The sequence below is a fragment of the Myotis davidii genome, unplaced genomic scaffold (assembly GCF_000327345.1).
Source record: "Myotis davidii unplaced genomic scaffold, ASM32734v1 scaffold38, whole genome shotgun sequence".
In the NCBI taxonomy this organism is placed as follows: domain Eukaryota; kingdom Metazoa; phylum Chordata; class Mammalia; order Chiroptera; family Vespertilionidae; genus Myotis; species Myotis davidii.
The window spans coordinates 7500798-7524299 of NW_006291383.1; the positions used below are offsets into that span (position 1 = coordinate 7500798).

General features: G+C 46.5%; 1 protein-coding gene and 1 pseudogene across 1 annotated transcript in view; one reads left to right on the forward strand and one right to left on the reverse strand.

Annotated features, from left to right (window-relative positions):
• Positions 1-554: 554 nt before the first annotated feature.
• Positions 555-23502, reverse strand: part of ZNF341 (zinc finger protein 341) — a 41434-nt gene continuing 18486 nt past the window's right edge. Inside the window, exons 9-15 of the mRNA XM_006764592.2 lie at positions 23227-23417; positions 17880-18088; positions 9543-9639; positions 7653-7785; positions 4628-4739; positions 4302-4372; positions 555-2628 (exon numbers count right to left, since the gene is read on the reverse strand). Of these exons, the coding sequence (XP_006764655.1) occupies positions 2099-2628; positions 4302-4372; positions 4628-4739; positions 7653-7785; positions 9543-9639; positions 17880-18088; positions 23227-23417 (1343 nt within the window). The 3' untranslated portion in view covers positions 555-2098. The remainder of the gene's footprint in view (positions 2629-4301; positions 4373-4627; positions 4740-7652; positions 7786-9542; positions 9640-17879; positions 18089-23226; positions 23418-23502) is intronic.
• Positions 20502-23182, forward strand: LOC102774572 (annotated as a pseudogene).

Below are 23502 nucleotides of genomic sequence, written 5' to 3' on the forward strand. Positions count from 1 at the left end.
TATTTCAATAGAGCAAAGTGGCCAACAGCACAAGGAGACAGGCCTTCTCAGCCGGACTTACTAGCTCTATGCGCTTGGGCAAGGAAGTCTGCCTCTCTGTGCCTCTGCTTCCTCATCTATAAAATAAGGAAAGTAACAATTTTCACCTAATTGGGCTGAGTGATATGAAATAAAAGGCTGAGCAGTGTGCCCATAATATGTTCATGTAGAGGCTTGAACATAGCGATTATCATGCTCTACCCACTGCCTCTAAATCTCTGGTCACCCTGGACCATTCACTGGCACCAGAATACAACAGGCCTTGCACTGTCATACCTGGAAGTCTTTACTCATACCTTGCTTTCCCCTAATTATCCAACAGTCTGATTGCCTTGGTTGGTGTTGCTCTATAGTTAGAGCATCAGCCCATGCACCAAAAGGTCTTGGGTTTGGGTCAAGGACATGCATGTAGGTTGCAGGTTCGATCCCCACCCCGGTCAGGTGCGCGAGTGAGAGGCAACCAATTGATGTTATTCTCTCTCTCTCTGCCCCCCATTCCCGTCCACTCTCTCTAGAAATCAATGGAAAAAATACCCTCACGCAAAGATTAACAAAAGAAACAACAACACACACAAACCTACTCTGTATCAAGGCCCAGCTCAAATGTCATGTCCTTCAAAGAGACTTCCCATCTCCACCAGCCCCTCTCCTGGCTTTCATGAGGGCTGGGTACACTTAAAGCTCTCACCCCCTCAGCGGACTCATTTGTCCCTCCCATTGCTTCCTACCCTTCCTGAGGGTGTGAGGAAGCCAGGCTTGCTCTGAGCTCCAGTTCTGGGCCCCAGCACAAATGGCTGAGGGATGTGCTAGCCTTCAAGGGAACTCAGTTATCAAACTGAGTCCAACAGTTCTGCCACATCCTGCCCTGTCCCCTCCTGAGCCTCAGTTTCGTCTGTAATGGAGGCAATGTGGCCCGGCCTCCGTTAGTGAAAATGAACTAGGAAACTCAGCCAAGGCCCCTGTTCTCTCTCTCAGCCTCCCAACGAGCCTGGTTTACTTACCCCTGGACTAGCTGGTGATGGGGGGAAGGGGATGCTGGATGCAGGGGCATCTATGGTCATCCAGAGACCTGCTCAAGGTGGACCACTGGCTCTAGTCAGAGTTTCTGATTCCAAAGGGTTTGGGGGCAAGGCCCAGGAGCCTGCATTTTCAAAAGAGAGTAGGAACTCTTCCTTCTGGGTGTTTCCAAGGGCTAAGTTCTGAAACAGCCATTCTGGGGGCACAAAACTTCTCCAAGGCTAATGGGGCAGACAGTCCTACGAGGGACCAAGACCCCCTCAGCCCCCAAACACTTTGGAGGGGAGAATGTTGCCACATAGAGACTAAGAAGGAAACTGCCAAAGCTAGGGTCCAAGCCATGTGGACACATATGTTGAAAGAAACATTTACTGAGCACTTTCCAAGTGCCGGGCACTACGTGAACCCTTTGCATATTTCATCATACCAGGTCCCCATGACAGCCCTAGAGGTAGTGTTGTCATTACCCACATTGTACGGATGAGGAACACAGGGCTCAGAGAGGTGAAGTGACTTACCCAAGGTCACACAGCAGTGAGTAGCAGCACTTGAATTTGAAGCCAGATCTGGCTGATAGCTGCACTCTAACCACAGCATTCAAGTGCCTCCTAAGTGCCTACATCAGAGTCATCTGAAGATGCTGTGAGGAACCATATGAAAAAGGTATAGCAGATACGGGCTCTGACCATGTCAGGCTGCTCAAAGAGCAACCCGACTGCAGGCCAGCCCTAAGGCAACCCAGAGCGGGGTGGGCAGGGCCACCCTGTCTTTTCTGTTTAGGCACCCCAACTACAAGCCTGCACCAGCCAAACCCTGGGCCCCTCAGATTCAGCCATCTCTCTTGCTATCACTCCTGCCTGGAAGCCATAAGCAGCCCTGCCCCAGGTTCCAGAATGCTACAGGGCTTTCCAGAAGGACAGGCAGTCACAGGCCATCTCTGCTGACAGCTCCTTCCACTGGGAAGGATCTTATCTGTCCCCAGAGGCTGTGGACCCAAAGGTGAGCATCAGGCTGGGCTATGGGAGCAAACACCACGGGTCCATCACTCAGAGGCCTGGATGTAGACAGGCACAGCAAGCATGGCACACGGGCCATCAGCCCCTGCCTGTAGCTCTGCCAGTGCCAGGTTGGGGCCCAGGCCCTCGGCATGCCCAGGCACTACCAGCTCAGGTTCACTGCCCACCGTGCCACCTACTACGATAGACAGCACGGCATCCGGCTCTGAGAAGGGTGGCTTGCCTGGGGCAGCCTCGGGCACCTGCCCAGTCCCTGGGTCCTTTAACTCCTCCAGCCCCAGTGGGTCAGGCAGGGGGTTCACCACCTTGTGTCCACCACTGCTGCCACTGCGGGGGGCTGCCCTCCTCCGGGGGGGCCGCCGGGCTTGCAGGTCCTTATCCTTTTGGGGTCCGAGGCGGCAACGGTGATCCTTGAGGTATTTGTGGCGGGAAAAGCCCTTGGCGCAGCCAGCACAGCGGAACTTGTAGTTGCCTGTGTGGGCGCGCTGGTGCTCAGCGAGATGGGCGCGGCGGCTGAAGGACTTGCTGCACAGGGCACACTTGTGGAGCTTCATGCCTGGTAGGGAGGGAAAGTCAGTGAGAGGACCCAGACCCTTTACCCTGCAACAGTGCCCCTGAACTTGGAATAAAACCCAGTCTCTCGGCTTGTCTAAAAGCATCTGTGTGATCTGGGCTCTCCTACCACCAGTCTCATCTCTCACCTTCTCCCAGCCACTGTGCCAACCACACTTGCTCTCCTCAACGGCATTGAGCCGATTCCTGCTTCTGGGCCTTTGCACTTGCTCTTTCCCCCTGCCCGGAACAATGCGTCCAGCCCTCGAATTTTCCAAGGTCCATCATCTATCTCCTCTCTGCTATGCTTGCCTCACGCAGCCCCCTAAGACCTTTTCCTACAGGGCAGCTAGTGACATCTTCGGAAAACACATAAAGGATCATGATATTCCCTGCTCCAAACCCTTTAATGATTCCCCAAATTTCCCACAAAGCCCCATACAGTCTGACTACTCCTTCACCCCTCAGTAGCTTCCCCTCCCTCCCCACACCTTGCTCTCTGAGCTCCAGACCTCCCTCTCGCCTTTCCTTGTCTCAAACACCCCCAGTCCCTTCCTTACCTCAAGGCTTTGCATTTGCTGCTCCCTCACCCTGGAAGCCATTTCCTGGCTCTTTTCATGTCAGCTCCTTTCTTCATTCTCTGCCCCATTACCCTGTTTATCTCCATCTTTGCACTCAGCCTACTTTGCAGCACATACTTATTTGTCTGCTATTCATTTTCCATCTCCACTACTAAATCGAAGCTTCCCCAGGAGGGTGGGGTGGGGTTCTTCCTGATTCCCTCAGTGCTCACAGATGGTAGGTTCTCAATAGTCACTCACTGAATAAGTCACTGGTGCCTCCATGTACATATGCAGTCACTCCAGCCCACACTCAGCCTGAGCCATAGCCCCTTCAACCTCCCTGGCTTACAGAGGGGCAATGACTTGCCTGAGGCAAGTGGCAGTGCCAAAGCTCAAACCCAAGCCATCTGCCTCTAAGTCCTGATTTATTATTCTGTTTTCAAACTTTCTTTAGCCATTAAATCCTCTCTGTAAACCAGAGGTTCTTAACCAGGGGTGATTTTAGCCCCCATTAGACGTTTGGCTTGTCCCCTGGAGACATTTCTGGTTGCCAAAAACATGGAGAGATGCCACTGACACCTATTGGGTAGAGGCCAGGGATGCTACTAAACATCCTATAGTGCATACCAGAGCCCCTACAACAATGAATTATCTGGCCCCAAATAATAAATAGTGCCAAGGTTGAGAAGCCCATTCTAGACTAAAGAATATAGTTTAGGGGGAAGCTCTGTGAAGCCCCAGAAAACCAAGGAGTGCTGTGGAGACCCCTGCTCTGCTGAGGGGACATAGAAACTTCCTGTCCTTATCTTGGGCCCAGTCAGAATATGATCTCCCTCTACATCTGATTCACACCTCGGTCACACCGGGAACCTCTCCGATTTACAGTTATCTCTTCTCAGCTCGGCTTCTCCCTCAGCCTGGGGGACTGTGTCTGACTCGCCTCTGCGCACCCCAAGGACCCTAAACACAAGCCTGGCTCATGGCTCACATGAGCAACCGTTTGTTGGCTGGCACATACCAGACGGGAATAACAAGTCTCATGGGATGTGCCTGGGAGCCTGCCCCAGGGGGCTTAGCTGAACCAGACCCTCCCGGCAGGTCCAAGGCCACTTACCAGAGTGGGAGAGGATATGAGCCTTCAGCTTATCTGGCCGGTTGAACTCCTTACTGCAGCCTGTGTGTGTCCTAGAACCCAAAGCCACTGGTCAGGGGGTGCTTACCAAGCTCAGAACCCTCTTGCTGGGCCCTCTGCTAACCCTGAGCATGAGGACACTCCTGTCCGTCCTAACGGCTGGACAAAGAAGCAGGGCGGGGAGTGAAGCCAGCAGGTGGGGCCCAGGACAGGATAAAAGGAGGGAGGGCCTCCAGGCCTCAGACCTGACATCTTCCTGTCCCACTAGTGGGTAAACCCATGCCCCCGCCATGCCAGACTCTACTCACGAGAAGGGGCATTTGTATTTCTTGAATGGCTCATGGATCAACATGTGTCTTTTCAGTTTGTCCTTGCGGTTGAATGCGGACTCACACACTGAACATTTGTAGGGCTTCTCACCTGCAGGAGAAGCAGACACAGGGGATGAGGATCCCATGAGATAGTCTGAACATGAGCCACGGGTGGGGAGAGCTCCCCACTAGAGGGCAGCAGCTCCTCTAGGAAGGTGGCCTGGGAGAAAATAGCCACTCCCATTCCTAGTGACTTGGTTTTGCCAAGAAGAGGGAGCCATTTTAGACAGGGTGGCCAGGAAAGGCCTCTCTGACGGGCCACAGTTGAGGTGAGACCTGAGGTAGTAAGGGAGCGAGCCATGTGGAAATCTGGGAGTAAGGGTCCCAGACAGAAGGAAAGGGGGCGGGGGGGAATGTTTGAGGAATAACAAAGATGCCAGTGTGGCTGGCACTGAGTAGGGGATGGAGAATGAGGCAGAAGATGAGGTCAATGAGGCTTCCTGGCCCAACAGGGAGGGCCTAGAAGGCCAAGCAAGGACTTTGGCTTTTGCTCTTAACCTGATGAGAGGCCACAGGGGCTAAGCAGAGGAGGGACAGGGTCTGACCAGGGTTTCTCAGGCCCCTCTGGTTGCATGTAGAGAAGAGACTAGGGCTGAGGGAGGAGAAAGGAAGGAGGCTGGTACAAGAAATGGGAAGAGGTCACGTACAGGCTATGCTAGAATGCAGAATTGGCAGCCCTTGCCAATGGACTGGTTGTGGGGTGTAAGAAGGGGAGAGTCTAGAATGAGACAAAGGTGAGTCAAGTGACAGGGTGTGTGATCCTGGCATTTACTGAAATGAGGTACACCGTGGGGGAGGGGGGAATTACATCTTATCCAGTTGGATCCTTGCAACACCAAACCATGAGATAAGTACTATCATTATCCCTTTTTATAGATGAGAAAACTGAAGTTCATGGTCTATACCTAGTGGTTGAGGGAGCTAAGATTCTAGCCCAACAGTAGGATCCAGAGTCCACCTCAGTGTAGCCCGATTGCCCTGCCGCAGAAACACTGGGGGGCGGGGGGTTGGGAAGAGCTCTCACCTGACAGCTCACAACATGCCCTTAGGAAAGGACTGCTATTGGGCTGTTTTAATTTCCTGCCATTATTTCCTCTCTATTCTCCCTCTGGAATGAGTAAATTACTTTTGAAAAATGCCACCCCCCCCCCCCCCCCCCCCAGTGATTAAGGAAATTCTGGTCCTTACAATGGAATGCTCTGCAGTTATTAAAAAGATTAAGTTACACCTGTGTTTCTTGATCTGGAAAGATCTCCTGGATATATTGCTAAGGGGGGAAAGAAAGCTATTGAATAGCTCAATATAGTCCCATTTTTGTAAGAAAAAAAATACAATCCTCACACTCAAAAAAAAGCCCAAGCTATATGTGTTTGTATATACACAGAATAAGCAGGAAGAACAGTGGGGGAGGGTACAATCTGTAGCAATTAGGATTTCAAGGAGGAATTTAACATTTGATTTTATGCACTTCTGTACTACGTCCATATTTACAACAAGCATGTATTACTTTTTAAAAAATTCTTTATTGTTGAAAGTATTACATGTCTCCTTTTTCCCCCATTGACCTCTCCCAACCGCTCCCGCCTCCCAGCACAGGCCCTCACCCCCTATTGTCTGTGCCCATTGGTTATGCTTATATGCATGCATATAAGTAAGCATGTATTACTTTAGAATAATAATACTTTTAATCCTCACCCAAGGATATGTTTTTATTTATCTTAGAGAGAGAGGAAGGGAGGGGGAGGGAGGGAGAGGGAGAAACATTGATTGGTTGCCTCACATATGCACCCCAACCAGGGATGGGACCCACAACCTGGGTTTGTGCCCTGACGAGGAACTGAACCTGTGACTCTTCAGTGTTTGGGATAACATTCAACCAACTGAGCCACACCAGCCAGGGATGAATAATAAAAATTTAAAAATCATAAAGAGACTGATTTGGTAATTCCTATCAAAACTACTAATGCATATACCTATCTTGTTTCTTCTTTTACTGTAAAATATACCTAACATAAAATTTACCATTTTAACTATCTTTTAAGTATACAGTTCAGTGGCATTCACACTGTTGTACAATAATCTTCATCATCCATCTCCTGAACATTTTCAGCATTCCAAACTGAAACTTAGTGCTGCATATACATTTTAACCTTGCACTTCCTCTAAGAATATACACTATAGCTGTACTACCAAAAGCTTGCTAAGGGACCCACACAGCATTGTGTATGCAAACCAACAGCTGAAAAATAATTTAAGTGTCTATCCATAGGAAACTGGTTAAATAAAAGATGGTAAATGCAGAAAAATACTATGAAGCCGAGAAAAAGGTGGTATTAAGGTACATCTTCCAGGTACAATGATAAGTGAGGAAAAAAGGTACATAATAGAATTATAGTATGTGCTCATTTGTAGAAAAGTAAGCAAGTACCTTATATAGATGTAAAATAAAGCTAGAATGATGCAGGCATGCCACTAATAGCTTAGCTGTTGTCTTTGGGGGAGAGTGTTGCTTTTGGTAGTATTTTTCAAACTGCAAACTGGGAGTCACAAGCTGTTGGTGGTTATTTTAACAACTAAAATTAAACAAAATAGAAGAGAAAATAATGCTTTGTGAAAATTTTGTTTCAATATAGTCTATGTATATAGATGTGTTTTCTGAGTTGCAATAAAAAAATGTATATTTTGCCATAGGTCATAGCATAAAAAAAGAATTGAGAAACATTTGGATTGTCCATCTGCGGTGAGAGGGGGAGTTCATTTTCATTTATGTGCTTTTGTATTGTTGAGGCCAGGTGGGGAGGGGGCCAAGAAGGAGACAGGAGGGAGAGGGGGCAGAAGGCAGATACAGAAGAGAGCTAAAGGGAGACGAGGAAAGCCAGATAGGGATGGGAAGGGGAACAAAGAGGGGGTTGGGGTAGGGGCGACAAAGTAGGCAGGAGCTGGAGGGGAGCTGGGGACGCACCTGAGTGGATGTGAGCATGCAGTTTGAGGTAGTGCTCCCGCCGGAAGAACTTCTTACACACCTGGCACTTGAACCTGCCCCCGCTGCCATGTGTGGGCAGGTGACGCCGCAGGTAGCGTTCACAAGGAAACACCTGACAGAAGAAATAAATCAGTTTCAAGTCTGACTCACTAGCCCTTGCCACCTTCTCAGCTCCCCCACATTTCCAACCTTTCTTTATGGAAACAACTCTTTTTCTGCTTACCTGGGGTCAGAGCCCACAATGTCAGGCATAGCCCTTAGAACATCAAGGTTCCCACTACTTACCCGTAAGTCCAGTCAAAACATGCCTGCTCTGAGCTTCTGCTCAGGCTGGTTTTTTTTTCTACCCAGAGGGCCTTTCTCTCTTACCCTGACAAACACCTACTCATCCTTCAAGGCCCAACTCAGGTGTCACTGCTTCTTGAAGCCCTCTCTGACTCCATCTTGCCACACCAGGCAAAGTAAATTCCGCCCTTGAATATACCCCTACATTTTTAAAGTCAGCATTTAACCCACTGAATTACAGCCCTTTGCTTATATGGGATCTCCAAGAGGACAAAAAGGGGCTTACATTCCCCAGCATAGAGCCTGAGTCAACTGACTGACAAGTAAAAGAATAAATGAATAAAATGAACAAATAACTAATGAAATTAATGAAAAGTTAATAAAAAGCCAGAAAACATAGAAGCCCAAATCTCCTTCCTCCCAGATATAGGATAAGCATTCGTTCATTTTTTTTCATTCATTTGATATAGAGAAGTGGTCAAGGGGCACAGACCCAACTGCCCACTACTTATTAGCCCTGCCATTTCCTAGTTGGGTGACCTTTCTGTGCCTACCTCCTAGGGTTAAATGAGTCAATTCAGATAAAATGTTCAGAACAGTATCTGGCACATGGTTCTTGCTTGCTTCATATCCATTACTTGAACCACAAATTCCAAAGCTCAAAATTAGACTATATAATTAGAAACATCTACAATGAGGCTGAAATGAAACCAGGGCTGTCCTGGAAAATCTGCCATGTCAGGTTGTAAGAAAATGAGTAGAACAGAGAAACAAGTTAAACACACCAAGGGGATACAATCAGCAAAATCCAGACTTCGGGAAACTCCCGATTGCCTAGTCTCTTCAACAAATAAATTGAAGGGAAATAAAAGGAACAATGGTGTGGGAAACCTCTATATTAAAAGAAACTTTGGTCATGTCAACTAACTGCAATATGTAGACCTGATACAAACAAACTTTACAAAAATTATGATGTTTTTGATACAATTGGAACACGGCCTGGATATCTGATAGTATTAAGGGATAGGTTTCAATGAGACTTTTCAGATTTGCTAAAAAGAAATAACAAGGATAGCCCAGCGGGCGTGGCTCAGTAGTTGAGTGTAGACCTATGAACCAGGAGGTCACTGTTCGATTCCTGGTCAGGTCACATGCCTAGGTTGTGGGTTACATTACCAGTAGGGGGAATACAGAAGGCAGCTGATGAATGACTCTCTCTCATTATTGATGTTTCTATCTCTCTCTCCCTTCCTCTCTGATACCAATACAAATATATTTTTTTAAATTAAAAATAAATAACAAGGATAATAACACATCAGGAAATTGGTGGCCACTGTTCAGACACGAGGCCTGGGCCTAGGACAGGCCTCATCCCTTGTCAGCCCAGTGGCAGCACCAGATGGGCATGTGTGGTATCTGATGGTAAGAGGCCAGGCAGAGCTCTTACTCTTCAAAGATGAAGTGTCATCTGTGGAGACAACTCCAAGCTTTGCCTTCATGGGGTTAGGAGGGGAGACGGGGAGAAGGAAACAGTGAGGTTTTCACTCCACCACCGGTTGCCCCTGTTGGAGCAGGGATACCCACCTTTTGGCAGTGTGGGCAGGGAAAGTTGTGAGTGGCGGTCTGTAGGTGGTGCTCCAGGGCCTCAGGGGTAGAGTATTTGTTGACACATTTGACACATCTAAATAGGAAGGAGCAGAAGTGAGAGTAATGTGGGGGGGCTGGACTCACCCAGCAGGTCCAAGAATCAGCTTGTCCACTCCCCCAGGGCCAACATTAGGAGGCAAAATCCTACATTTAATTCATTCTCAAATCAGCGTACTCTTCTCGTTAGCCACTGTCTCCATCCTAGTCCAAGCTGTCATTCTATCTCACTGGGACATGTGCGGTAGCCTCCTCACTGCACCCCCCCCCCCCCACTGCCCTACCCTACCCTCTATAAGGTCCATTACCCATAGGGGAGCCAGAAGTGCCTTTAAAAATCAGCGTAACCGATTTGGCTCAGTGGATAGGCGTCGACCTGTGGACTGAGGGGTCCCGGGTTCAGTTCCAGTCAAGGGCATGTACCTTGGTTGCAGGCACATCCCCAGTAGGGGGTGTGCAGGAGGCAGCTGATCAATGTTTCTCTTTCATCGATGTTTCTAACTCTCTAACCCTCTCCCTTCCTTTCTGTAAAAAACCAATAAAATATATTAAAATAAATAAAATAAAAATCAGATCATGTCACACCCTTGCTTAAAAGTCCCCACCTTAGCCCTAGCTGGTTTGGCTCAGTGTATAGAGCCTCGGCCTGTGGACTCAAGGGTCCTGGGTTCGATTCCAGTCCAGGGCACGTGCCTGGGTTGTGGGCTCAGTCCCCAGTAGGGGGCGTGCAGGAGGCAGCCAACCAATGATTCCCTCTCATCATTGATGTTTCTCTCTCTCTTCCTCTCCCTTCCTCTCTGAAATCAATAAAAAAATATATATAAAAAAAATCCCCACCTTAGTCTAAAGGCCCTACTGGCCTGATCTACTGCTACTTCCAAACTTCATCTTTCTTCACTGCCCAGCTCACTCACTCTGCTCCAGCTACTCTGACCTCCTTAACGTACCTCAAACACACCAAGTCTGATTCCACTTGAGGGCCTTTGTACTTGCTGTTTCTATCATCGGGAACACTCTTCCTCAAGTCTTCCCCTAGACAGCTTCTTCTCATCCTTCGTGTCTCGGCTCCTCAGAGAGGCCCTCCCTGACCACCCTGTCTTAAGTTTCTCCCTCTGTCCACCCCCAACTCTTTCTATGCTACCCAGGTTTATCTTCTTCTCAGCACTCATTACCTAGAATTATTTTATTTGTTTGCTTACTTGATTATTATCTATCTCCTCCACCAGTAAATGGGCTCTGGAGACAGGAACCATATCTGTCCTTTTCACAGACTGCTCTGAGCAGTAACAATCTGTTATATGAGAGTCAGAGAGACAATGATCCCGGCCTGGTTCTTCCCCATCTCTGACCCTCAGTTTCCTCATCCATAAAATGGGGTGGGAATCCCAAATGGACATGCCCCTCGCTCATTTTTAAGATTGTCATGAGAGTCAAAGGACACAACTGTGCTAAACAGTTCATAAACCACAAAGCACTATAGATAGACATGTCTTTAGTGTAAACAGTCTTTATATCACTGTGGCTGACATGCCTTAAAAATAGCAGCTTCAGGCCACAAACCTGAAGAAGATCCCATTGTCTCCCCACCATGAAAACATTTGCCAGCAAATAAAACCAATTACGATGCCGTACCAGCGAGGAATGCCAAAGGTAAGTAGGCAATTCAGGCCAAAAACAAAAAGAAGGGCCCTGCCAACTATATGCCAGGGCCACCTGGGAAAGCAGCAGGCAGGTGCACCTGTGGAGGGCGCAGGGGACCCCCCTCAAACCACACAATGAAATGCTTCCACAGCAAGAAAGAGGAGGGGGTGGGGGTGGGAAGAGAGCTACCAGGAGGGCAGAAAGCTCACAAGCTGGTGTGAGGAAGAGGGTAAGAACTGCACCAGCTCCAGCAGTGAGGAGACACAGGTTTGTGTGGGAAATAGTTTAGCAATAACCCCTAAAATTAAAACTCCCTGAAAGAAAAACCACCCTAATTAAGTCATCCAAGGTAACATCCCCAGCAACGGGGTAAACCAACATCATGTACCTCCTAATATAATGCATTGAGAAGGACACAGCATCACCTTGTGATATTTCTGCCAAAAGTACGAATTTGGATCTAGACAAACCTAAACTAAGGACATTCTACAAAAAACTGGCCTACACTCTTTAGAAATATCAAGGTCATCACCCAGCCAGAGGTTGAATGCTGAACTATGAACCATGAAGTCACAGTTCAATTCCCAGTCAGGGCCCAGGCCCAGGCTGTGGGCTCAACCCCCAGTAGGGGGCATGCAGGAGGCAGCCCATCAATGATGTTTCTCTCTAATTGATGTTTCTCTCTATCCTTCTCCCTTCCTCTCTAAAAACCATAAAAACATATATATATATAAAACATAAATATATATACTAAAAACATAAATATATATATTTTAAAAACATATAAAAAAATATCAAGGTCATGAAAGACAAAGACAGACTGAAGACTTGGAAAGTAAAGAGACATGACAACTGTCCTGGCCAGGTAGCTCAGTTGGTTAAAGTGTAGTTCCAATACGTCAAGATTGTAGGTTCAATCCCCGGTCAGGGCACATACAATAATCAACCAATGAATGCATAAATAAGTGGAACAACAAACTGATATTTCTCTCCCTCCTTCTCTCTCTCTCTCTTTCTCTCTCTCAAATCAATAAGTAAAAAGTTATTTTAAAAAAGAGAGAGATGACAACTGAATTAAATGTGTGTGGTCCTGGATTGGATCCTGGGCCAGAAAAACTTTTTCTTTTTAAAGGATGCATTGGGACAATTGGAAATTTTTGAGTGAGGTCTGTAGATTAGATAACAGAAGTGTATTGATTTAACTTCCGCATTGATAACTACACCATGTCTATGTAAGAGGTTACCCTTGTTTTTAGAAAATACATACTAAAAAGAAAGGGTAAGGGAGTATCATGTTGGCAAATTGTTCTCAAATGGCTCAGAATAGGATAAAGCAAATGTCATAAAAAGAACATCTGGGAAGTCTGGGTGAAGAGTATCTGTGGGAATTCTTTGCACTAGTCTTATAATTTCTCTGGAAGTCTGAAATTATGTCAAAATAAGTTGAAAAAGGACACTTCCTGAAAGCGACCGTATGTGGGATGGGGTGGGTCAAGGTGGAAGGGAAATTCCTCTACGATTTTTGTAGTTTTTATTTTTATATTTATTTGTTTGTTTGTAATTTTTTTTTTTTTTTCAGAAAAAGGAGGGATAGGGAGAGAGAGAAACATCAGTGATGTGAGAGAATTGTTAACTGGCTGTCTCCTGCACACCCCCCACTGGGGATCAAGCATGTGCCCTGATCGGAATCAAACCATGATTTCCTGGTTCCTAAGTCGATGCTCAACCACTGAGCCACGCCAGTTGGGCCAGAGAGATCCTCTTAAGTTTTAGTCTATCTGTCAGAAGTTGTGCAATAGGAAGATGGTGTGATACATTTATATCAAATTTGGTGACTGTGTTTGGGATGATCTGACTTAAACATAGCTGTGATATTTATATCTATATCCATACCTATAGACATGCTTGTTACAGATATATACCAAAAGGCATGTACCAAGAGGTTAATAGGGGTTATCTTGGGTGACAGGGTTTTATTTTTTGTTTCTCTGTGGGTTTTTAAAAGATCTTTTTCTCTGCATTAAACATGAATTTTGTAATTAGAAAAGAAACTAATAAATCTTATTTTTAAGAGGAAAAAGTAAATATATAGCAGGAATTTTACTTGAGGGGTTTGGGCAGGCACCATAAGCAGGCCAAGGTAATGTGGCCCAAAGCAGAGCAGCCAGACCGATGGGGGCTGGGTCCCTGAAAATGGAATGAAGCCACCACACCTGCTCAAACGTTACCATGAGAGAGAAATCAACTCTCACCTTGCTTAAGCCACTGTTATTTTTGTCTCTATTGCAAGTAACCAAACATATATCTAAATTAAAGAAAAAATTACAGCAATAATATTTATTGAGCACCTATTATGTTGCAGGCACCATGTTTAAGTGCCTCATACTCATCTTACTTGATCTTAATAAATAATCCAATAGGGTAGGCACTATCTCATCCTCATTTCACAGATGAGAAGACTGGGGCTTAGAGTGGTTGAATGCCTTGCCAAGGACTTCCATCGGGTCTGTAGTAAGCTGAGATGTGAGCAAAAGCAGGTGGCTCCACAGCCCTTGTCAGGACCATGACACCATTTCGCCCTTAGGCCATCCAGACAGTGGCCTGCCTCCCTGCACCTACTCTTACTTTTGAGCCAACAGCTCCAAAGTGATTTACAGCAGACACAGGGCCATCAGCATTGAGCTCAACCCTCAGCCTGCGAACTCCCAGACCAGAGCTATGAAGCTTCCAGGGTCCCGGACAAGGTTTGAATCCCTGATGATGTTGTGGGCAGGTCACTTCTCCTGTCTGAGTCTGTGTCCTCATGTTCAAAATGGGGAGGATACCATTATGGACCGAACTGTGTGCCTCCAAAATTCATACGTTGAAGCCCTGGCCCTTAATGTAATGGTATCTGGAGATGGGCCTTTGGGGGGTGGTTAAAGATGAGATGACATCATGAGTGTGGGGTCCTCATGATGAGATTAGTGCCCTTATAAAAAAAGACCAGAGAGATAAGGCACCCACCCCCTCGCTCATATGTTTATAGTATTTTGTTATAGCAGCCTGAGCTGACTAACACAACCTACCTCCCAGGATTGTAGGGATCAATATCACAGAGTCAGAGTTCAGCACATAGTAAGTGCTCCCTTCCTTTTACTTGGCATCTCAGTCCAGAGGGCCACATAGCCAAAGGAATTTATAGATAATCCACAGTCTGGAAGAGCAAAAGCAAATGTCCTCCGATTACAAATTTCCATCCCCTTGGCTGGTAAAAGCCTCATCTGGCTTTCCTGTCTCGCTGGCTCCATTTCCCAATCTCCCCCAGGGCCAGCTGCTCTATACTCCATTTCATGAGTCACAGTCCCCCTGCCAACTTCTCAAATCTCGTGATTTCTATAAGGCCCCCAGGCCCTGGCACCACTTCCTCCCCCAGCCTTCATGTAAATATCACTTTCCACTTGTACTCTATGCAACAGTCATACCAAACCACTTGCTAATTTTCTCATATCTCTACACTTGTTCATCTTCCTGCTAGGAATGCACTCCACCTGACCCACTGCCAACCTGGCAAACTCCTACTCATCCTTCAAAACCCAGTTCAGATACCATTGCTTTGGATACCTTCCCTACCTCCCACTGTGGTATTTCTATATAAGATTATATCTATATCTATATCTATATCTATGCCCAGCGACCATTATGGCAGAATAACTGGAACAACCGGTGGCTATGACCTGCACTGTGGCAGCCAACCGCCCAGCCCCCAAATGCCCCCCCCACCTCTGCACCTGCTGGTCAGGGACACAGGAAGCATACAACTGAGCTGTCAGCATCCTTCTGAGGGGAGAAGCCAGCCAGGTATACAGAAGGTGCTCAGTGAGGAGTCCACACGGGTAGTGTTCCCACCTTTATGCTGTCACCCCACCACCACCACAATGCCGAAGGCAGGCTGATTCAGGAACCCCATGCTGACCACCCACATGGTGAAACAGCATGTGATCAACATCATGTCCCGCAGACGTCTGAATCCACTACAAACCCAGAGCGGGAAGATCTGGACTGAGACAGAAGGTCTGGGAAAAGCAGGGCCGCGGATGGCTGTGTTCTGCATTTGCTGCCAGACCCTGCTCCCTGGCCCCCTTTGTGTGGGAAGCGCCTGCCTCGCCGCCCTTGGATGGAGGCCTGTGAAGGAGTGAAGAACTGTGGTTGTGCCTGTGGCCAGGCCATGCTCGGCCTCCTGCCCTTGTGGATAAGCAGGAAACATATTTACGTACCAGAATCTAAAACCCTCTTTGTCTGTAATAGCACAAATAATGCAAGACCCACCCGTTTCTAAATAGGACTCTGCCCAGCTGCGTGAGAACCCAGATCCAAGGCGTGCTCTTGGCCGAGGAGGCTGCAAAAACTGCCGCTGCCCATGTGGTCATATCCTCCGCACAGTGGTGATGTCAGAGCCCCTCTCCCTCCCTGGGGCTCAGACAGCTGAGCCGCTGACACCTGGCAGGTGGCCTGGGACCAGCCTCATCTATGCAGCCACTTTCAACCTTCCACCAGCTCCTGGAGGCAGGTGGGCTTGCGGATAGAGGCTTCAGTGTTAAAGCAACCCTGTTGGTGTACACAGACACACAGGCTTTTTGATGAGAGAGGACCCATAACATCCCTTCAGGAACGTGGTAACTGCTCTGAGATCATGCTCCCAGCCTTGGCGACTCTCAAACAGGCCTCAGTGATTCCATTTGTCAGATGCAAAGACTGACCAGGGTTTCATGAGACCGATCGAACCCTCGGCCCTAGAGCAGCCGCTTCCTTTCAAAAGGAAGGTCACCCTGCCTGCAGGTCCTTGCTCTTCATCACTTTGAATATTTCTTGCCACACCCTTCTCTACCCAGCAAAGCTCATTTAGAATTGAAGTCCAGATAAAGAGCTTCACAGACAAGAAAAAGCTAAAGGAGTTCATCCCCCCTGGGGGTGGGGCAGGCCAACCACCTGAGGCCCCTTCTCCTCCCCGCACCCACCGGCCCATTGCCCTGAGATGGGGCGGCCAGCTGGACCCCACTCGTGCATGAGTTCGTGTACCGGGCTTCTACTTTATATATATAAAATAGCATTTTATCACAATATATGGTAAAAATATTTATATATTTGTCTCCCTAAGCAGCACATGCATTCTAAACTCAAGGTCTATATTTACTTGTCTCTGAACCTCAGAAGTTCACCCAGGAATTACAGCAGGGCCCCCTAACAGAGGTCATCAGCCAAGTCCCTGCAGGTACAATATTGATTTTGTCTGAATCCTCACCCGAGGGTATTTTTTCCACTGATTTCTAGAGAGAGTGGAAGAGGCAGAGACTCTGAAAGAAAGAACCATTGACGTGAGAGAGATACATTGATTGGTTGCCTCCCGCATGTGCCCCTACCAGGGCTGGGGAACCTTCAACCAAGGTACATGCCCTTGACTGGGAATCGAACCCACGACTCTTCGGTCCTTTGGCCAACACTCTAACCCAGCCGTGGGCAAACTACGGCCCGTTTGAAATGAAGAAAACTGAAAAGAAAAGAAAAAAAAAAGACCGTACCCTTTTATGTAATGATGTTTACTTTGAATTTATATTAGTTCACACAAACACTCCATCCATGCTTTTGTTCCGGCCCTCCGGTCCAGTTTAAGAACCCATTGTGGCCCTCAAGTCAAAAAGTTTGCCCACCCCTGCTCTAATCACTGAGCAACACTGGGCAGGGCCTTGCAGGTACAATTTTGTACAAAGAAGCAAAAGTCATTTAACATGAAAATATTCACCAACGACTAGAAGGAATCCTCAAACAAGTCCGTTTTCACTAAGATCTATCCCCACATATTTGCTGAGCATTGTGAGACAGCAACACAGGGCAAATGCACAGCAAAATAACTGCAGGGCAAAGACGCAGTATTTCACAATTAGAAAAGAGATACTGGATATCTGCAAATAACCCCACCAACAAAGGAGAGTCTAGAGGAGGAGCCAGAAAACAATTGAGGAAGAAACTCAAAGGCTGATTAAGGAATGATAGCTCCAAAGAGAATGATTTGAGGATCTAAGGATTAAAAGCGTGTGGCACAACTGAGGGAGCCTTCCATCATTTCTGCCAAAGGGACCCTCCTTATGACTGTAACAGAAAACTAAGGTGATGCAAAGGACAGTCAGAATAAATAACCCCAAATCAAATCTACACTTGAAGCATTCCTTGTTCATTCTAAGAATCAGCATATAGCTTCGACTTTAACTTAAATTTTACATATTATAAAAAAAATAGAATCTTATTTTTTATGATTTTTGCTTTCAAATGTGCTTGTTAATTTGTTTTTTCATTCTAAGAATCTGTGTACCATTCCCACTGTAACCTAAGTTCTGTAGATTATCAGACAAAATAATATTTTCATAATATCTTTAGTATAAAAAAATAAAAAAATTTTTTCTACTGTAACAAGGAAAGACTGGTTCCCTCCCCCCCCCCTTTTTTTAAGGATGAATATCTGCCAAGTTAAAGAATGCTATGAGGAGGGCCAGCACCTTTTCCCCACCAGTGCTAAGGCTCAGAACCCACTCTGCCAGCCCAGAGACTGTTTCCCCTCTGAGGTGTCTGAGTCCCGTGGGAGAGGAAGTGGAAGGCACGTACTTGTAGACCGTGCTGTCCTTCTTGGGGCTGTGCTGTGGCAGGAGGCTGTGGGAGTACTGGTGCACGCCCAGGTCATACAGGGAAGGGAAGTCCTTGCTGCAGAGGTGGCAGCGGTAGCTCAGCTCCTCCTGGTGGCTCTTGATGTGTTCCAGAAAAGTGTCGAGCTTCGGAAACGTCTGGGCGCAGCTTTTGACCACACACTTGTACACCTTGATGGTAGACATGGAGCAGGTTAAAGCGGAGGCAGGAGAGCTGCCTTCACTGCTGCCCCTGCCCTGTGGCATCCACCTGGAACACTGCTTTTACTCTGGTGATGGCCCTACTCCCCTGCTTTTACTTTGACTGGAGGGTCCTCTCCTCTCAGTCAGTCATAATGACCACACTACCCTTTCCTCAGGCTCTGGGAATACAGTAAAAAGATGACATTGTGGCCTTCCAATCTCATACTGGAGTAGTGGCTCCCCAACTTGAGCACATGTGACAGTGACAGATTGCTGGGCGCCACCCGCAGCGTATCTGATTGGGCAGATCTGGTGGCCTGAACATGCGCAACCTAACAAGTACCCAGGTGATGCTGGTCCAGAGACCTCACTTTGAGAACTGTTATCTAGCAAGCCTACCTGGGGTCATCTCTGGGGGAATGTGCATTGTTTTGACTATTTACCAGTGATTAGAATCCAGACTCTAAAACTACGTATTAACTTTTACAAAACTGATCTGATATAAATGACTTCTGACAGGTAGAAAGGATAACCCCAAACCTTATAGGATTTGTTACCTGTAGGACATTAACCAGATTTGTATCTATTTTAGCAATCCTTTTTAAAAAAATTAAATTGGAGTGATATTGGTTAATAGGATCATATAGGTTTCAGGTGTAGATTTCTAAGATACTAACTTAGCAATCTCATTTCAGTATTCTTTTTTCCCCTGATAGTACTATATAGGTATAAATATTAGTGTCTCATATCTTCTTTTGAACTTTCTCATCCTTCCAGTTCCCTCATTAATGAGTTACATAAAATTCCGACTCATATTCATTATGTTATTTACATGAGAATCGTGTTTTTAACATTTTGAAAATTATACTTTGACAAGTGGTACACACACCTGGTTGCCTAAACAATTCCACAAGCTTTCGTTTTTCTTTTAATTTTTTTAAAAAATATGTTTTTATTGATTTCAGAGAAAGGAAGAGAAAGAGGAATAGAAAAACATCAATGATGAGAGAGAATAATTGATTGGCTACCTCCCACATGTTCCCTACCAGGGATCAGCCAGCAACCTGATCGGGAATCGAACCATGGCCTCCTGGTTCATGGGTCAACCTTCAACCACTGAACCACACTGGCCAGGCACACAAGCTCCTTCTTCCTAACAAAGTGAACCATGATTTGCTCAGGGTGGTAACATGCTCAGTTAAAGGCTGGTGTTACTCAGTTGGCTGCAGTGTCATCCTGTGTACACCAAAAGGTGGTGAGTTCAATTCCCAGTCAGGGCACATATCCAGGTTGTGGATTCAATCCCAGGTCAGAACACATGTGGGAGGCAACCAATCGATGTTTCTCTCTCTCTCCCCCTTCCTGTCTCTTTTTTAAATATATTTTTATTGATTTCAGAGAGGGAGAGAGAGAGAGAAACATCAATAATGAGAGAATCATTGATCAGCTGCTTCCTGCACACCCCCCACTGGGGATCGGGGCATGTGTCCTTGACCGGAATCAAACCTGGGACCCTTCAATCCCCAGGCCAACACTCTATCCACCGAGCCAAACCAGGTAGGGCCCCCTTCCTCCTCTTAAAAAACAAAAACCATTTGATTCCATATCCCTGTCTCCCTTGCATCTAGTGTCAGCCATATGACTCCTTTCTTACCAATGATATGTAGCAGTCTGTAGGGAAGGCATAATTTCCAGAACAAAAAGGCAAAAAAGCTTCCTAGGAAAATCCCCTCTGCCTTTTGCATTTGTCCTGACTGGAATACAAATGTGATGGCTGAAGATATATCACAGCAGCCATCCTACAATCTTGAGAATGAAAGCAGAAGGATAGCAGAACAGAAAGCCAGAAAAAGCCTGCGTCCATGATGACATATCTGATCTGCTATACAAGCCCAACACTGCCTACTTAAGGACTTCTTCTGATGTGAGAGAAATAAAACCCTGAGTAGTAAGCCAGTTTTCTATTATTTGCAGCAGAATAATGCATTCCTAAGTGACAGAGCACATGCACTTACGCTGACCAACAAGAGATCTTCAAGGAAAGGTTTCCTTGCTTCTAAAAAAGCACAGAAAAGCCTGGCAGGCGGGGCTCAGCGGTGGAGCGTTGACCTATGAACCAGGAGGTCAAAATTCGATTCCCAGTCAGGGCACATGCCTGGGTTGCGGGCTTGATTCCCAGCGGAGGGTGTACAGAAGGCACCCAATCACTGATTCTTTCTCATCACTGATGTTTCTCTCTTGCCCTCTCTGTTCCTTTCTCTGAAATCAATAAAAACATTTTTTTAAAGGACACAGAAAAAGAGAGCCCCTTTTTGCTCATAGGTAAGACTGTAACTGGACCTAGAAAGAATGACCACTATCCCAGGACCACAGGGGAGCCATCAGTAGAGAACAAGGCCACATGGCAGAGATGGTGGAGATGAGCTGGATTCAGTCAACTGGCTGTTTCAGGCCTGGAACTGCTGTACTTTGGGTTTTCTTGTTAAATGAGATGACAAACTTCCTAATTGTTTAAGCCAGTTTGAATCAAAGGTTTTTGTGATTTGTCACCAAAGATACCCTAACTAACTTCCATCAACCCCCACCCCTGCTAGGAATCTATCATAAGAGAAAAAAGTCAGAGATGTGAACAAATATTTGATTACAATGATCCCACCATGGTTTTGTTTATAATAGCAAAACTCTGGAAGTAATAGTTTAACTATAGAATTTAAAAAATGTAGCCATTAAATTCATGTGTTTAAAAGTAGTGATGTGAGCTACGTATTTTCCACAATTTCCTTTTCTTTCTCTCTTTTCCTGTAGCCCAAAGTGCAGAAAGAAAAGAAGGCCAAGGGGAAGAATGCCAAAGGGAAGAAGGTGGCTCCGCCCCTGCTCTCATGAAGAAGCAGGAGGCCAAGAAGGTAAATCGCCTGTTTGAGAAAAGGCCCAGGCATTCTGGCCTTGGACAGGACATCAAACCCAAAAGGGACCTCACCTGCTTTGTCAAATGGCCCCGCTACATTCAGCTACAGCAACAAAGGGCTATTCTCTATACGTGTCTGAACGTGCCATTAACCAGTTCACTCAGGTCTTGGATCACCAAACAGCTACTCAACTGCTGAAGCCGGCCCACAAGTACAGACCAGAGACAAAGCAAGAGAAGAAGCAGAGGTTGGTGGCTCAGGCTGAGAAAAAAGCTGCCAGCAAAGGGGATGTCCCCACCAAGAGGCCACCTGTCCTTTGAGCAGGGGTTAACACTGTCACCACCCTGCAGTGAGAGAACAAGACGACTCGGCTGGTAGTGACTACACATAATGTGGATCCCATCCAGCTGGTGGTCTTCCTGCCCTGCCTGTGCTGGCAGATGGGGTTCCCTACTGCATGAGCAAGGGGAAGGCCAGGCTGGATGTCTCGTCCACAGGAAGACCTGCACCACTGTTGCCTTCACGCAGGTTAACTTGGAAGAAAAAGGAGCTCTGGCTAAGCTGGTGGGGGCTATCTGTTCTAATTACAACAACAGATATGCTGAGACCCATCACTTGGGGAGGCAACGTCCTGGGTCCAAGTCAGAGGCTACCATTGCCAAGCTGGAAATGGCAAAGGCTATAAACACTGGCCACCAAACTGGCTATGTGTACACTGTTGGGTTTTCTGTACATAAAAGTAATAAAAATTGTCCTTCAAAAAAATAATAGTGACATGAGAAAATACTCAAATGTAAAATTAGGTTAAAAAAAATAGCACAATTCTCAAGAGAATTTATGCTAAGTCAAAAAAAGCCAATCTCAGCCGAAACCGGTTTGGCTCAGTGGATAGAGCGTCGGTCTGCTCACTGAAAGGTCCCAGGTTTGATTCTGGTCAAGGGCATGTACCTGGGTTGTGGGCACATCTCCAATAGGAGATGTGCAGGAGGCAGCTGATCGATGTTTCTCTCACCAATGTTTCTAACTCTCTATCTCTCTCCCTTTCTCTCTGTAAAAAATCAATAAAATATATATTTTTTAAAAAGCCAATCTCAAAAGGTCACATACTGGATGACTCTATTTATACAACATTCTCAAACTGACAAACTTATAGAGAGATAGAGAACTGATCAGTGACTTCCGGAGGCTAAGTATGTTGGGCAACACAAGGGAGAGCTCTGTAGGATAAAATAGTTCTGTACTGCCCAGCAACATGGCTCAGTAGTTGACTTATGAACCCCGAGGACACAGTTTGATCCCAGGTCAAGGCACATGTCCAGGTTGCAGGCTTGATCCCCAGGAGGGGGCATGTAGGAGGCAACCGATCAATGACTCTCTCTCCCTCTCCCTTCCTTTCTCTGAAATAAAAAAAACATATGAAAAAAAAAATAAAAGCTAGAATAGAATTATCAAGTAACCCAGCAATTTCACTTCTAGGCTTATACCCAAGCGAACTGAAAACATATCTCTATCTATAAAAAGCCAGTGAATGGAACGCCATAACGACCAGTCTGGTATATTTATTCTACCATCAAGAGAAATAAAGTACTGGTACATGCTACAACATGGATAAGCCTTAAAAACAGTATCTCAAAAGGCCACATACTATGATTCCATTTATACTAAATGTCCAGTACAGGCAAATCCATAGAGACAGAAACGAGATGAGTGATTACCAGGGACTGGGGGCAGAGGGTGATTGCTAATGGGTACAGGGTTTCTGTTTGAGGTGATGAAAATATTCTGGAATTAGTGTTGATAGCTGTACAACCTATGAATATATTAAAAACCACTGAACTGTACACTTTTAATAGGGTGAATTTTATGGTATGTGAATTATATCTCAATTAAAAGGGAAAAAAGACTGTAGTCCTAAATCCCCACAGACATTTGATTTTTTCAGGGTATTAAGAATGTTTCCCGTCTCTGATTCCTTCATTATATGACCCTTGAGAGGTGGGCTTCCTCCCTCAGCACCATAATGGCCCAGTAAGCTGGCCCCACCAAGGCAGAATACAGAGGATAGTTTGGCCTCATCCTGAATGGTTAGACAGTAGCTCAGACTAAATGAGGCCCACCCCCGTCCCCTTTCTAGGCCATGTTCAAGACCCCAGCATCAGCCAAGGCTCATGACTAGGATGGAAGTACCCCCCACTCCCCTGCTGCCCACTCGCCACCTACCTGCTCATTCTTATGCTGGGTCATGTGGGACTTGAGTTGGAAGTAAGTGCTGAACTTGCTGGGGCAGAACTGACACAGGTAGGAGCTATCGATGAGGACCACCTGCTTGCCCTCCAGCTTCTCCCCTTCATCCTCACCTGCTGTGGGCAAGGCCTGGGGCTGTGGTGCACTCGACAGTGTCTGGCCCAACCCTATGGAGAAAGCCAGGAAGACAAATTGCTGAGAAGGGCAGAGGAAGCACAGGACAGAGAGACCACTCAGGAAGGATCATGGAAC